General features: G+C 41.0%; 1 protein-coding gene across 1 annotated transcript; it reads left to right on the top strand.

Annotated features, from left to right (window-relative positions):
* The first annotated feature begins 971 nt into the window (after window positions 1-971).
* On the top strand, window positions 972-14,975 carry LOC117532687 (segment polarity protein dishevelled homolog DVL-3-like). The gene is given in 16 exon segments (XM_034196108.1): window positions 972-1,569; window positions 3,157-3,226; window positions 5,345-5,460; window positions 6,311-6,423; window positions 6,860-6,995; window positions 7,695-7,785; window positions 7,887-7,956; window positions 8,157-8,296; window positions 8,893-8,969; window positions 9,089-9,156; window positions 9,257-9,406; window positions 10,830-10,961; window positions 11,452-11,619; window positions 11,720-11,923; window positions 13,700-13,800; window positions 13,802-14,975. Coding segments are annotated over 16 exon segments (2,049 nt in total). The 5' UTR covers window positions 972-1,408; the 3' UTR covers window positions 14,054-14,975.
* Window positions 14,976-15,710: the final 735 nt, after the last annotated feature.

Below are 15,710 nucleotides of genomic sequence, written 5' to 3'. Positions count from 1 at the left end.
CATTTTTCAATAAATGATTCCACCAACAACAAACAACATAATTATTACATTCAAACAAACTACTTGTAGTAGCCTAGATAACGTACATTATTCAAAAGTTTACATTAACTTTGAATAATAACACGGGAGAAACGGATCCTCTCTTTTCCCCTCTCCCTCTCTCTCTCTCCTGACAGCCCGTCAGTTTCTCATGCAGCTCGCTAAACAGAGGGCGGGGCTTCAGGTGATTATGCAGAGCTGCGTGTCTCGGTCTGACTCAGCAGCTGATCTGATCTCTCTCTCTCGCGTGTCCGGTTATACTTCACTCGCGTTTATGTCCATATCGATCAGATCCAGCTCTCCTGATCGTTCTTTATATAGAGCACCGATCAAACTATTAAGAGTGAATTTCGGCCGATAATGACCGGTGGCTGATCTATCGGAGCCTTCCTAATTATTACCAGACATTTTGACCGGCAGGTTTTGAATTTACCGGTTTTTAATAAATTTTACCAGCTAAAAACCGGTAATTACCGGCTAACGGAAACCCTGGTCTGTACTGAAAAATAGGCAATTATTTGTGTAGGTTTTCCACCTGTATGTTTTATTTATTAGTCTTTCTTAAAATTAATGGGCATATTTACATTATTCATGTCAGTTACTGCTGAAATGCTATGATTGTGAGGACAACCCAAGTCGTAAAAGGAATAAACATTTTCCATTTATTTTTCCTGCTGCATTCTAGGAAAATATATATAGAGAGACAATTATAATGTTTGGGGCCTAGCGACTTCTTCTCGGCATCATTTCTGTCATATTAGCAAAGCTCCGAGCAACACAACTCCGCCACATCACATGCTTTACTGTCACTGATAGGGATGCCCCCCCCGGCTGCAGGAGCCCTGTGCCCTTGTCTGACCGCCTCTGTTGACTCATGCACTGTAGCAGGAATCACCTCCTCCTCCTCTCCTGCGGAGGGCGCCCCTCCGAGACGGGCTTGGAAGATTTCCTGCAGTTTCGTGTGCAACAAAGTACCGAGCTTGGCAGCTAGCAAGAAGAGAAAACCAACCCTTCAGAGATTGTTTATCTTGACTGCGTTTTCAAACTGGTTTTCAGTTATTTCTAAGCTTTCAGTGGCGCATTGGAAGTTTAATACAAACGAGAAGTTACGCGATTCAATCCTCGGACAGAGTTAGGACTATTTGTGGAGGAGCAAGGTGCTTTTTTGAATCGAAAAGCAGGCGCAACGTTAGCGAGCTGGCGTAAAACGAGAGAACCAGGGCTACGCAGCGAGTCGGTCAGCCAGGGAGAGCCGGGAGGACTAGGGCACAGCCGCCGCCAGCGCCACGGGGAGTCGGGGCCCGAGAGGGAGCCTGCCAGGCCCTCGGCTTGATGCACCCTGCCTGCCTCGCCTTAGCCGCAGTCCGAGATGGGGGAGACCAAAATTATCTACCACCTCGACGACCAGGAGACACCGTATCTGGTGAAACTGTCGGTGCCGGCGGACAAAGTCACTCTCGCAGACTTCAAAAATGTCCTCAAGAAACCAAATTACAAATTCTTCTTCAAATCTATGGACGATGACTTCGGGTAACTGTTCAAGGGTTTATGTGTTTAACATTGAAACAGCACAACTGCTTGGGTTAACTACGTAAACGCAGCTAGTTTACGTGATACCTCTGCCAGATGGCTTGTCACCAGTTTCTGGTTACCTGACTGTGGATCATTAGCTACGTGCATTGCAGTTCCTTTGTTAGCTGCTAGCAGCGTTAGCAGGTCTGTTCAGCGTCCCGACGCCGTTTGTTTACATTGCCTGTGTGGCTAGAAATGCGTTTTGTGGCTTGACTTTCTCTGACCAAGTTTGGTATTTGTCAGTTTCACGAACACTAGGGAAAGTCCCGAATGACACACAAACGTGTCTAATGTAAAGTGGGAACAGGAGTTATTTGACAACACTGGCAATAAGCTGTTACTGACTGTCAGCTGGGGGCTAATGTATGGTTTGTGCTAACAGGCTAATGTCAGAATGTAAACGGTCTCATTCAGTGAGCCCAGCAGGCCCCTGCTGTTGTTGTCTATTAGCCCGAGGAATGCAGAGTTGGACACAGGAATGCCCTGTTCATCACCCTGGCAGCTTTATGAGTATGTTCTTTTGTGTTCAAACAAGGCTGGAAAGCACTGCAGACGTTTTATGTTCCTCCAGACAGTGCCTTCTACAGAGTTAAAATGGGGTAGAAATGTACTATTTTTAAAACATTTCAGCCAGGTTTCCAAAGTTGTTTTTGGCTTAACTCAAACTAGGGTGGGGCAACAACTTCTTACCATTTGCAAGTGGGAAAGGCATGTTTTGAAAGGAACCACAGCTATTCATGTTGTGAAGAAAGAAGGTATATTCTGTAAAACCTTTTCACCAAAAGCTGGTATAGATTAAGCAACCTGCCGAACTGGAATAGAGACTGGAATCCATATTTACCCAGACTCTAGGACAAAAGCCTGACTGACCATCACTATTCCTTCTCAGAAAGGCATTGCTAATCTTAACATCACCAGCAGTCTGATGCTCTATAAAATAAATGCATTTGTTTTAGATTCTTCCTAGTTGTCACAAAAGTATGCTGAAGATTGATTGAAGTTAGCTGGAAACTCCTTCAGTGGAACTGGTTAAAAACACAGGCAGAACTGTGTTTGCCAAGCGAAATATATCTTTATTTGACTTATTAATTTTAGAGCCAAGGACTTTTTCCTTTTACGCAGCCTTTGATGTAAAGACATACAGTCCTTCTATGTAAGGTTGAAACAAGTTGATTTCAAACTCTAAGGAAGCTTTCATTAAGGTTACCTTTATGCTTTCTTGACTCCCTTAAATATGTTCTTAAATGCCAGCTACAAAGCATCAAGGAGCAGGTTCGTCTTTGCTTGAATTTGTAAAGTACAACTTGAATTGTTGACCTACCCTTATTACCCAATATTCGGAACGGATGTTTTCTACAGTACATGTTCTATCGCTAGCTGGTAGTTGGCAATAACAGTGTAGTAAGTGCACTAATAAAATCCGCATTTGTTGTTTCAGTTGCCTGTTTGCATCCTGACTGAAGCATTGCCCATCTCCAGCCTCATGTTTATTGCCCTGAGAGTGCTTTTGTGTTTTGCTGAAACCAAGCTTTGTTCTCTTTACAGGGTGGTAAAGGAGGAAATATCCGACGACAACGCTAAGCTGCCCTGTTTTAACGGACGTGTGGTGTCATGGGTAGGTTCAAAATAAATCATGGGGTCTTTTTCTGAGTTGGTTAACTATTTTATTTTCTGTGTTCACTGTATTTGGGAGTTAAAGTGGCTGACTTTGTGCGTGTGCATGTATAACAATGATTCCCATCTGTTGCTCTGTAACCTCAATCATACTCCGTCTCCTGGGAGATGCCCTATGCATCTGCCCGATAATATCATTATCACATAATGATCCCGGGAGGAACAGACTCATTCAAACACCCTGCCCTTCTGCTCTCCTCTTGTTTTTTAACATATTTTCAGAAACTAAGCTACAATAGTTTTAAAGTAATTTCCTTTAAGTCCTGACACACGCAACACATACATGTACTTGCATGCATTTAGAGGCTCTATAATGAGGCAAAATTCTCCTGTCTCCACAACACAAGACATCTCTTGCTCCCTTCCTCTCCCCTCGACATTGAAATTAGGTTAAGAGCAAGTGAAATCACAGGATAGCAGGAAAATACCCGGTAACAAAGAGCCTCACTGCATGTCCTCTAACAAGAAGATTGAATCTCACAGGGTGTGGAGAATAAAGTTGCGAGAAAGAGTGCTCTGTTTCTTGATGTGTTAATTTACTACAGTGTGGTTATGATTATAGGTTTTATTTTAGAGTCATCAACAAAGTGTTATTGCTGGTTGTTTGCGTGCCTAATCCATCGTGCTTGTTCTAATGCGTCCTTTTATTGTGGTTGTTCTCATTTGATTTAGTGGTTTGGTTGCCCGTTTCTCTTTTTGTGCGTGCGTGTTTGAATATGTTTGTTATCTCTCGGCTTGGTGAAATGTTCCATGTATAATGAAACGTTATCTTTGTGGCAGTGTGTCCATTTGTTTGTCTCCAGTGTTCATCTGTTGTTTCAATGACATGATTGATAGTCCTCTGGGGTCCGAGGGGCCTGGCTTGCTATCATCACATCAACAGGCCAGCACCCTCAGTCTGCTCGGTTGTATATTAATGTCAGCTGGCAACAAGATTTTGTCTATCACCATATTATTTAAACTTTCTGTTATTGCATCTTAACCAGCCAGTAGTACTGTTAACTACCATTAAACCTATACAAACACAGTAAACTGGATGAAATGGTACATACAATTAGTTGTAGGGCTCATGTTCATGATGTTATTAGGTCTTCATTTAAAAAATTGGAATCTCTCTTTCTTGTATGGTAGAGCTGAAATGATTTATTAATTGTAAAAATACATTGTTTCATGGCTCAAGCTTCTCAATGTGATTTTGATTAATTTTTTCTCCTTGATGTATTGATTAGTGAACTGAAAAATATATTTCAGTTAATGACTTGTGGTTGGAGAAGAAAAAAACCTGGGCTCTTTTCAAAAATCTCTAACTTCCAAAGTCCTAATGAAGTATTAATGCTGAAGATACATTTGATAAACCCTAGTGTAAAGTACAACCAGGTTATTTGCACTGGTCTCTATTCCCAACAGCTGTTTTGCTCCTCATTATACAACAGATGCAATGTAGTTGTTAAAGCAGTGGAGAATTCTAGTCATAAATAGCCCAACTATGACATTAACGTCAAGCTAATATTGGTTTCCCACTATACAATTGTTTGCTCTTAAGCTTGTTTTTCTTGCAATTCAAGCAAGTACATGCTTTATTTCTAATATGGACAACCTCCAAGTTTCCAAAAAAATCTGTTGCAGAAAGTCAAAAAACTATATTGTGTGATCACAAATAACTTTGACTATAAAGTGCTGAAAGTAAAAGAAAAGACAGTAATGGCCCAATAGATCCATTCTTCCCACACTTTGGTGACCTAGGCAACTCTGTCGGGTAGACAAACAATGACTTGGCACAGACTCTTTCTTTCAGCAAGAAAATGTGTGGAAGACAAATAGATTTTTTTCTTTTAATGAGACATTGTAGTCTATAACAATCCTTTCTGCTGCCAAGCCTAAAGGCAGTGACAATAAAACAGGATATACCACCCAGCCCTTGAGTACAGAGTAGTGTAAACACAGGAGTGCTGTGACAGGGGTCTGCTGCCCACTTGCTCCGTGTCTTTCAGTAAATACTTTCGTCTGAGTGTTTGTCTCATTCCTCTGACTGACCCCACTCTGGTTGCTTGGTTGACAGCTGGTCTCTGGAGACGGGGTCAACACAGACGCAGGATCAGTGGCCGACAGCACGGAGGCAGCACCGCCTTTGGAGAGGACCGGGGGCATCGGAGACTCGAGACCACCCTCTTATCAGTCAGTATATACGGAAAATACTTTTGGTGTATTTATTTTATTGTGCAATAGAGTTATTTTGTAATGTGTGACTGTGGGTGCGTGCCATGTGTACTCTGTGCGTGTGCCTTGAATGACTCCTAATAACCACTGAGAGAGGAAACAGCAAACTGAATAGGGAAAGTATGACACCTTGTGACGGCTCAGGAGGAAATCAAATCCACTTTTTCTCAAATGCTTAGATTATTAGGTTATCTGCATTCTGTGTTCAGGCTTTGGTTCTTTAACATATTTGTTAAAAAGGATATAGTACAGTCCTTGAATATTTTTTTTAATAAACTGCGAGTAAAAGCAAAGTTTAAAGTGTGTGTGTGTACCACACCTGATGATACAAATAAATGGTAATAACTTTACTGATATGTTTTGCTTCAAATACAATGAAACCCAAAAGCAGCAAAAATGAAAAAAGGTACAGAAAAAAGGTCAAATATGAGATACACAGATACGACTAACCACACCAACAAAACAGAGATCAAATTAAGAGCAGATTACATTTTTACAGTCTGCTGGTCAGGGTAGTTCATATAAAAGCCTGTTTATTAAGGGTGTTTTTAACATCTTGGTAGATGTTTTTTAGGACGAAACCCGTTTACTAGCCTAACAACACAAATTTAAAAACCATAATTCCTGCCAAATGTTCAACAACAGAGCCTCAACTACACTGAGCCAGAGAAGGCTGTATGGTAAACACAGATTGTAATGTGATTATAACAAGAAGCATTTACTCTCAACATTAAGCGGCTAAATGAGCTTAACTAACTTGCTAATGCAGTGTAATTCTATCTCTTTTAAATACTGTCTCTGTCTGCAGTGGGAAAGCAGCGAGTGCTCGGGACAGTTTGGACAACGACACGGAGACCGGCTCCATGGTGTCGCAGCGGAGAGAGAGGGAGAGGCCGCGGCGAAAACACTCCAACGAACAAGGTCAGAGAGATGTTTCCTTTTTGTCATTGCACTCTATGTATCTCACAACAAGGCAAAGATATTTATTTGATGGGTGCCACACATTTAAAACTAGCCTGCATCTATCACATATTCTATAAACGAGTAGGCATGAAAGGCTTGTGCAGAAATTTGATTCAAAAAGAAAAAGACAATTGTGACATGATACTGCTCTTCGGTTGATCTTATGAATAAACTGCAAAGAATATTTCAAAATGTCACAATAGTTTACCTTTGACTTTCATGAATTCATTAGATATTTATCTATCAGTAACAGGCAAGGATTGAAGAGAGTCATTTTGTTAACTGAGAAAAGGTAGGCAATAAGTCAAAGAGTAGATTCTGACTCCTGACAGATTGACTCAAGGCTTTTATCTAACGTAACAAAGCACCTATATTTCCCGCTCTCCCGCTGCAGGTGGAAGGCAAAACGGCTTCCCGTCACGTTCGATGGGACGCGGCGGACCCGAGTACGACAGCTGCTCGTCCTTCATGAGCAGCGAGCTGGAGTCTACTTCCTGTTTTGATTCGGAGGATGATGATGCAACCAGCAGGTCAGATGTTCTGTGTAGATGTTCAAAAGTCTCATGAGCGCAGTTTCCAGTGAGGAAAAGGCCTTTTGGCTCGAGGCATGCATCTGGAGTTACAGATGATGGGTTTTGGCTGAGATTAGCACAGTCTAATTGTCTGGTGGTTTTTGTGGTGAGCCCCCCAGGTTCTCCTCCTGGAGTCGTAGAAATATCTGCAACCCACTTTACAGACTCTGCTGCTCTCAGTCCTTAGGCATCTACCAGGATGTTTTCCCTGTCGATCTGGATTACAGCTTTATTGGTATAAGTTTCAGGTCATAACTTCTAAATGAAGTCGGAGGCTGTTTTTTAAGAAACAGAAGTGTTTAGAAGTGACTCCTAGGAAGCAAAGGTTTATGATGGAAACTGTGTTTTAAAGGGCTTTTATTATGTAGGTCACTTAAGGCTTTAATGCGATATTTAGACTAGACCATTTCAATGAAAGAATACACTATAAGGAAAAAAAGCTTATGTTACCTTAAAGGTATTTTTATTCACAATTTGATGTGCTAGGTTTTTGTTTTTTATTAGCTTAATTCATGTAGAGTTACACTTTTAACTGAATTTATATGGTATCATTTATACAGTTATTTAGTAATGAAGCTTATATTTAGTTTCATATTAAAGCCCTCAATATATTTGGATAGTGTTTTAAAAGATACCGTATTGTATTCTTGTGTTCAGGTTTAGCAGCTCCACTGAGCAGAGCTCCTCTCGTCTAATGAGGCGACATCGCCGTCGCCGACGGAAACCCAAGGCCTCCAATATAGACAGGGTGAGAAAACACACTTGGAGGAAAATGTGTTGTAGTTTGTGACTTTCATTCTTCTTCTCATATTTAACTTTCTTCCCAAATGTCACCTTTCTTCCATCCAGTCTTCCTCATTCAGCAGCATCACAGACTCCACTATGTCTCTGAACATCATCACTGTCACGCTCAACATGGGTAAGACACGTGGAAGATGCGCACGCAATGCTATTTTCATTTGCTGGGATAAATAGTGTTCCCTTTTTTAATAAAGCCTCCCTATACAATCACACATTGGATGTGTAAGGACAAGACAGGAAAATATGCTCATTTACTGGTTTGACCACTGCTTCACTTCATTCTTGAATACACTTTCTCTGTCTCTCTCCTTTTCACAGAGAAGTACAACTTCCTGGGCATCAGTATTGTGGGTCAGAGTAATGAAAGGGGAGATGGAGGAATCTACATCGGCTCCATCATGAAGGGAGGAGCCGTGGCTGCAGACGGACGCATAGAGCCCGGGGACATGCTGTTGCAGGTGTGTGTGTGTGTAAGAATGAGTGAGAGAGACACACAGACAAAGGATGGAAAATGTGTGTCTCTGCATACCTGGGACATGAACCAGGAAAGTGTGTGTGGGTAGGGGCTGTGATGCTGTGTTTGGGTTCAGTCCCAGTGCCTGCAGTGGACTGAAAACACTTCGTAATGTGAGACCAATTCAAGTGTTTTTAATTCAGATGCACAGGTGTGTATGATTAAAAAAAAAAAACTCTCCTCTTTGATTAACACAATTAATGCATGTGGCAGTATATCAACACTATTCCCATCATTGTCCGTCTCACTCCCACCTATGTAATCTCAATCTTATTATAATATACTGTGTGAGCCTAAGTCAGTCAGCTGTGTTTATGGCTCTAATGGTAATTTTACTTTTTCATTATTTCAAAGCCTCTTCCAAATTCTAATATGTTACTAATGGCTTTGTGTAGTGGAATTTAATGGAATAATGGTAACTCTGTCAAGCGTTTATACCTCTTGTAAACAAATACATCAGTTTAGTGAAAGGTCAATCTTTAGTTTCTCATAATACATGTTCTGCAAATATATGTTTAAATTGCTTTTTTTTTCCTGCAGGTGAATGAAATTAATTTCGAGAACATGAGCAATGACGACGCAGTGCGAGTACTGAGGGATATAGTGCATAAGCCAGGGTAAGCAGCAATCTGGAAAACATTAATACATACTAGCGTAGAAATCTGCAAAACAAGGACATGACTGAATCCTAATAAAGTTGAAGCTGATGACATTCTGTGTCTGTGTTTACCTCCAGCCCCATAACTCTGACTGTGGCCAAGTGCTGGGACCCAAACCCCCGGGGCTGCTTCGCTCTGCCGAGGAGTGAGTGTTCGTCTCTCTTTTTCTCTTTTCATTTCAATCAAATAACTACATGCAGACAAATTGGTTTAGCTAACTGCTAACCCTACCTTGTATTAAACAGGTGAGCCGATCCGGCCCATTGATCCAGCAGCGTGGGTGTCCCACACGGCGGCCATGACGGGGGTTTACCCTGCGTATGGCATGAGCCCCTCCATGAGCACCGTCACCTCCACCAGCTCCTCCATCAGCAGCTCCATCCCTGAGACTGAGAGTGAGTCACACACCCCCCCCCCCCCCCCCCCCTGCTGCCACTTTTTAGGACTTATAAACTACAAACTTATTCCTTAAGAAAAATACTTTGCTCTTATAATACATTATATTATATTTTGTTTCTAGGTAGATTTTTTTATAACATTCCTTAATGTTTTTAATTTGTGTTGTTATTATCTTTAAAGAGACAGTTCTACAGCATGTTTTTGATATAGAGAATTCATTATTCACAGTACATACGTCTGATACAAGGCAACATATATATAGTTAATCATTTCAGGATTTCACTTTTTGCACATTCAGCTCACATTTTACAGTTCCCCCTTTCCAATCTCCCAAGTAATAGCAGTATCTTTCTGAGAGAGGGTTTCTGTGTAAAGTCCCTGCCCTCTCTCTGCATTCCTGCAACTTCTCTCTGCTACAGATTTAACTGAATTCAGCCTCACAACTTCCATCTGCTCAATAACTCTTGAGAAAACTAACTCATAACTCACAACTATCATCTTCCCTGTGATCTTTGGAAGGACAGGGAGTTCTTTCTTTCTGGAGAAAAATCTTTCCTCGCACAACACACTTTCTTGACATAATCCTCATGATTTACATTTTTTGTCATTTCCCCCCTCAGATTGAACATACGTTTCACATTATCACATTTATGGCTACAATTTATGGTTTTTTGCTTCATTTTTAATTTACTTTGGATAATTGGCCAACATTTTTGTTGCCAGGAGGTTTTTTAAGTTTAACTAAAGAGACGTTAATAAGGAGAAAAGAATGTCTGCCATTTTAAACAACAGTGTGCAAGTGTTAAGCCTTCTTTCTACATGTTTTACACCAGTGTTCAACAATCATACAGGGAGAAATCTGTCATGGTCAACACGGCATTATTCTAAAACATCAAAGGGAAGTCCAGTTTATGTGGATATTCCAACCAATAGCAAATAGTATTGGTGTGTTGAAATGTTTATAAGAATTTGAAGATTTATAAATGTATTCCTTTGTTCACTTCTGCTTGTTTACAAGTTATTTAAAATGTGAAAATCTATATGCATACAATATTAAACTGCCAAATGTAAAACAAAAATCCAAAAAGATGTTCAGTCTGGTAGTGTTTTCCGGAGAAACATATCATTTATTATGATCAGACTTTTCTTGGAGTTTTGTGAAGGCCTGCTCAGTTGAAGTCTTACTCAGACAAAGATCCAGCCTAATCGGTCTGATTCATGATCGAGAAATAACAAGGGTCGCATTGCAGTCCAAACCACAGGAAGCTAAATATTATGAGGCAAATTCCAAATCATTTCTGGTGTTGTCAGAGATACGCTTACAGCTTGTGGCTGGGCTTTCACTAAGTTTATGGAAAACAAAACAAAAATGTGTGGGAGTTTGATTTGTTTTCACTCAATGGTGTCCTTCTTTCCCAGGATTCGATGACTTCCACCTCTCAATCCACAGCGACATGGCAACAGTTGCTAAGGCCATGGCCTGTCCAGAGTCAGGTCTGGAGGTGCGGGACAGGATGTGGCTCAAGATAACCATCGCTAACGCCTTCATCGGTATGTCTGTTAAAGCAAAGGGCATGATCCAGCATTTGTTATTGACTTCATCAGTATGCATGCACACCAAACTCTGATCATTATTTGCTTTGTTCCGTTTTTAGAAATGGTGTGCCTCAGTGAAAGCCAGTTTTATGAATTCAGAATGAACAATCACCATCCAAATAATGTTGATCTGCAATGATAACTTGAGAAAAAATTATCTCCTATTGTTGTGAAAAAAGTTTCAAAAATGGCAGAGAATGCTCTTTTCAACCTCTTTGATATCAAGATTTACTGTTTTTATCTTAGATAAAGTTGAATATCATAAAATAAGTGTTTTCTGATACGGCTTGATTGCTAACCTAAACAGTTCAATTTCAATCGTAGACAGAAAAGGGTCACATAAACCTAGCTGATTCAAATAATATTATTTTTATATCAGGAAATGTTTCCAATGTGATGAGTGAAAGAAACGGTACCTAAAACGTGTGTGTCTTTGTGTCCTCAGGCTCTGATGTGGTGGACTGGCTCTTCCATCATGTAGAAGGTTTCTCAGATCGCAGAGAATCCCGTAAATACGGCAGCAACCTGCTGAAAGCCGGCTTCATCCGACACACCGTCAACAAGATCACCTTCTCTGAACAGTGCTACTACGTCTTCGGGGACCTCTGTGGCAGTAAGTGGACGCTAAGCTAAACCTATAGCACCAATAACAAGTTCATCAGTGGTGTATCACTGTGGAAAACGAAATCTGTTTTTTTCTTCTTCTCCCCTAGACATGACCCATCTTTCTCTGCACGACCATGATGGTTCAAGTGGGGGTGCTTCAGATCAGGACACTCTCCCCCCTCTGCCTCATCCCGGGGCGGCCCCCTGGCCCATGACTCTGCCCTATCAGTTCCCCATCCCACACCCGTACGACATGCAGCAGCCCCTCCATGGTGGACCAGGCGCCGGCAGCGCAGGAAGCCAGCACAGCGGTGAGTAACGAACATTCAACATTGAATAAAGAACAGATCAGTGAGAATTGGTGGAATAGAAAATAAATGCCATATCAAAACAGTCACCCCCTATAGACTTAAAACTTGTCTGTTTTTAAAGTTTGTATTTTGCTCCTTCTCATCAAACAGCACCAGCAGTGAGGTCGAAACCATGTCAGTTTCATGTTGGAAACATTTATAAAAATGTCTGTAGGCAGTAGGCACTGCCTGGAAATTCCTCTTCCCAATTATTCAATCGATGTTCTGCAAACACTATGTTGTGCAGCTTGGTTTCAAAGACATCCTTGTCCTTGAGCTTTTAAAATTCAATATTACAATATTTATTGAATCCCTTTTCAAGTCTACAGAAGCATAGACTTTGGCAGAGTTTCATTTTGCAGGGTGTCCGTGGGGTCTTAAAAAGTATTAAAAGTTGATAAATCAATTTAGTGAAAATGAAGGCTATTAAAAAGTATTAAACTGCATTTTCCAAGGTATTACATTTTGTAGCTTGTTTTCATTAAGTATATAAATTGTCCAAAGAGGTTGTATTCTACAGTTTGCCTGAATGTAATCATTGCGTAGGTGTGTAGTGTGATTCTGTGTAGTTTATTTATGGCATCCCGTTGGATTTGACGTCATCTGAACAGGACATCGCACGCTCACTGACTGATAGCCGGTTGTTAAACAACATCGTTATGGGGAAATGCAAGTTTGCGCCCAAACGGTTTGAAGATAAGGAGGAAGGACAATCAATACTGTATATAGTAAATGTGAGGTAAAGTGTGTCACCAATGTAACCGGTTAGAACTCGAAGTGGCGATGAGGTCTTAAAAAAGTATGGAAAGGGTCTTAAAAAAGGTCTTAAAAGGTGTTAAATTTGACTTCAGGATTCCTGCATTTACCCTGTTTTGAGATGTTGTTTACCGTTTTATCCAAAGCCAGATGAGAAAATCAACATAAATTCTATCTCCACACTTTCTAAAGAGTTATAGGTCTGTCGGCTTGTTTAAATTAGCTTTCTTCAAAGAGCCCTTTCAAGCGTGAACAAATATGTCATCAAACGGCTCCAAAGCAGCCTTATTTACATGTTTTATTTGTGTGTTTAACACGCTTAGAAATAGAAAACCAGAAACAATTTGCACACGAAGTGGAGATATTCAATGACCAACAGCAGCTGGGCCCACTGGCTACGCAAAACACCACAGATGTCAAGTCTTTATTCTGTTTTTGCACACTACCATTGAATTTACTGCTGAATAGTTAAACAGGGTACAACATTCACATTAGAGTTGATACACTGTAAATGTAATTGCTTGTTATGGAATCTTTCTCTAGTCCTCATAGTCTGGGCTAAGCTGATTCCAAAACACCCTATCTAAAGATGTTAGATAAAATATATTTTCATACATATGTGGGTTTGATGACAACAAGCATGCTTCTTATAATGTTAGAAGGTTATTTTTAGCGTAGACATGGTTATGGTTTTAAATTAATCAGCCTAGAGAACTTCCCTCTAAAGCAAGCAGGCTATTTTGTGGTAATAAAATGAAAACATGTAATTGCCTTCAGTAATGGCTGGGCTGTTTGGCCTCTGAAAGGCAGTGAATGCTTGGTGAGCGTGTCTGCATTAGTCATGCATCTCTCCTGAGAGTCTCCCACTAACTGGGTCACGGGTGGGTGAGAGGCTCATGTAGGTCACTCTGCTTTAAAATAAATGCAAAGTGTCAGTTAATTACACACTAATGTTATTAATATTCTTTCTTGTTTCTACAGGAAGCAGCGGCTCTAACTGCAGTAAGAATGAGGGGAAGAAGTCCAGTGGCAGTGAAAATGAGATCAGGAGCCACCGAGCTCCCAGCGAGCGCTCAGTGGCCCCCCCCTAGTGAGCGCAGCATCCGTAGCTCTGTCAGCCACCGCAGTGCCAACTCCCACTCAATAGCCTACGCTCAGGGCCTTGTCTACGGCCCCCCCGGGCTGCCCCCCCAGCCCCCACATCTCTCTACATCTGCACCTGGCGCCCCTCCAGGCAGAGAGCTCACCACCGTGCCCCCTGAGCTCACTGCCTCACGCCAGTCTCTGCGCATGGCGGTGGGCAATGCCGGAGAATTCTTTGTTGATGTGATGTAACGAAGGTTGTAGGCCGATAACAAAAGTAGCAGATTGGGCTTTCCCGTGTCATTATGAGACTGGGAAGAACCGGAGGGAGGGAAGATTGCAAAAGCTGTAACCCAAGGCCTTGATTCCACTCTCCTAAAAGCAGAAGTGGAACCAACACTGTTGTGTATGTTGAGAGAAAATGTTCCTCCTCCCTTGTGCTTTTCTTCCTAGTAGTAGTGACAATACTTTCTTCAGTGAAGAAGCCCCCTCGCTCAAGATGGAACCAAAGCGCCTTTCTGAGTTACCCCTCTTCAGTGGGGGAAGAGTTTGCGTTAGGACAAAGAGCAAGAGAGGAAGGGAGGCGGTGGAATTGGACAGCTGGGGAAAATGACTCAGCGTTTTCTACATGGATGTTTTTCATTTGTTCTCTTCACTCTTCCCTCTGCCTGCCTCCCTTATCTAACACACTCTGTCCTCCCCCACCCCTGTACACGTCAAAAACGGCAAGAAAGAAACTTTTTCCCTCCTTCCGTTCTTTCAATTCACCCCTGCTGACCTCCTAACAAAGAAAAAAAAGCTCAGATGAACACTAACTGTTAACCTTATTCAGACTTTTAAAATGTTTGCTTGACTTAAGAGAGAAAGAAATGGATACATGTGTATGTAGTGCAAAAGAACCGAAGTCCTTCTAACTGTAAGAATGCATTTGTTTTATTATATACGTAGTTGGTCACAACTAGTTTCATTTTACAATCTAAACATGAGCATTCAGTTTAAAGAGTAATTTGTACACTACACAGCTGCATTTTCATCTGTCAACCAGAGCATTTTAGGACTCTGTCTTGTGATAATGTATAGTCGGGAAATATTTCTTACCATGTCTTTCACACTACTCTTTTATCAAGGAAACAATTCTTTTTATTTATAAATATAGTTTTATGACTTAACTTTGCTTCGTTGTTGTGTTTTTATTTGAGTGTGTGTATATGCTTGTTAAGCAGTATTTTTCAATCCTGTGTTTATTTTGTGTTCAAGTTAACCGGGGTCATGTTTGCATTCAAAGGCAGTGGATTCCAGACTGTCCAAGATTAGGAATGTGAAGGTTAGGCAAAAATGTCCCTGTGGTTATAGAAGGGGGGGAAACTCCTGTAGAGAGATGGTTTAATTCAACTTGGACAAAAAAAACAAAGAAGTGTTGAATCAGATGGACTCTGCAGGACAAGATTCACCAAGACCACCCACACAACCTAGTTTTAAGGATAAACACATTTTATTTTTGCATTCAAGGAAATTAGGATTATTGCACCTATTCACAGAAGGTGGGAGTTTAGGATAGACCAGTGTTTCTCAAACTTTTTCATACCAAGGACCACTTAACCAATAAATAAACACTCGCGGACCACCTAACTCCACAAATATCAAAAAACACATCGTTTTTCTAGAACAGATTACAAATCGCCTGACAATGGCAACATGTGTGATGAAGGTGTTGTGCTGGGAAATTTAACCGCGAGAGTGCGGAAAACATAAATTGATTAATTAATTTCAAATGTGAAATGTTACCAATATACTCACGGACCACTAGGGGGCGCTCACGGACCAAACTTTGAGAAGCACTGGGATAGACTAAATGAATACCACTCACTGTGTTACTCAACATTTAATGAAACAAGTTGGATTTGTGCCA

This window comes from Gymnodraco acuticeps, unplaced genomic scaffold (genome assembly GCF_902827175.1).
Source record: "Gymnodraco acuticeps unplaced genomic scaffold, fGymAcu1.1, whole genome shotgun sequence".
In the NCBI taxonomy this organism is placed as follows: Eukaryota; Metazoa; Chordata; class Actinopteri; order Perciformes; family Bathydraconidae; genus Gymnodraco; species Gymnodraco acuticeps.
Note: the sequence above shows the minus strand (reverse complement) of the source record. Positions and strands in the feature narration are given on the sequence as shown.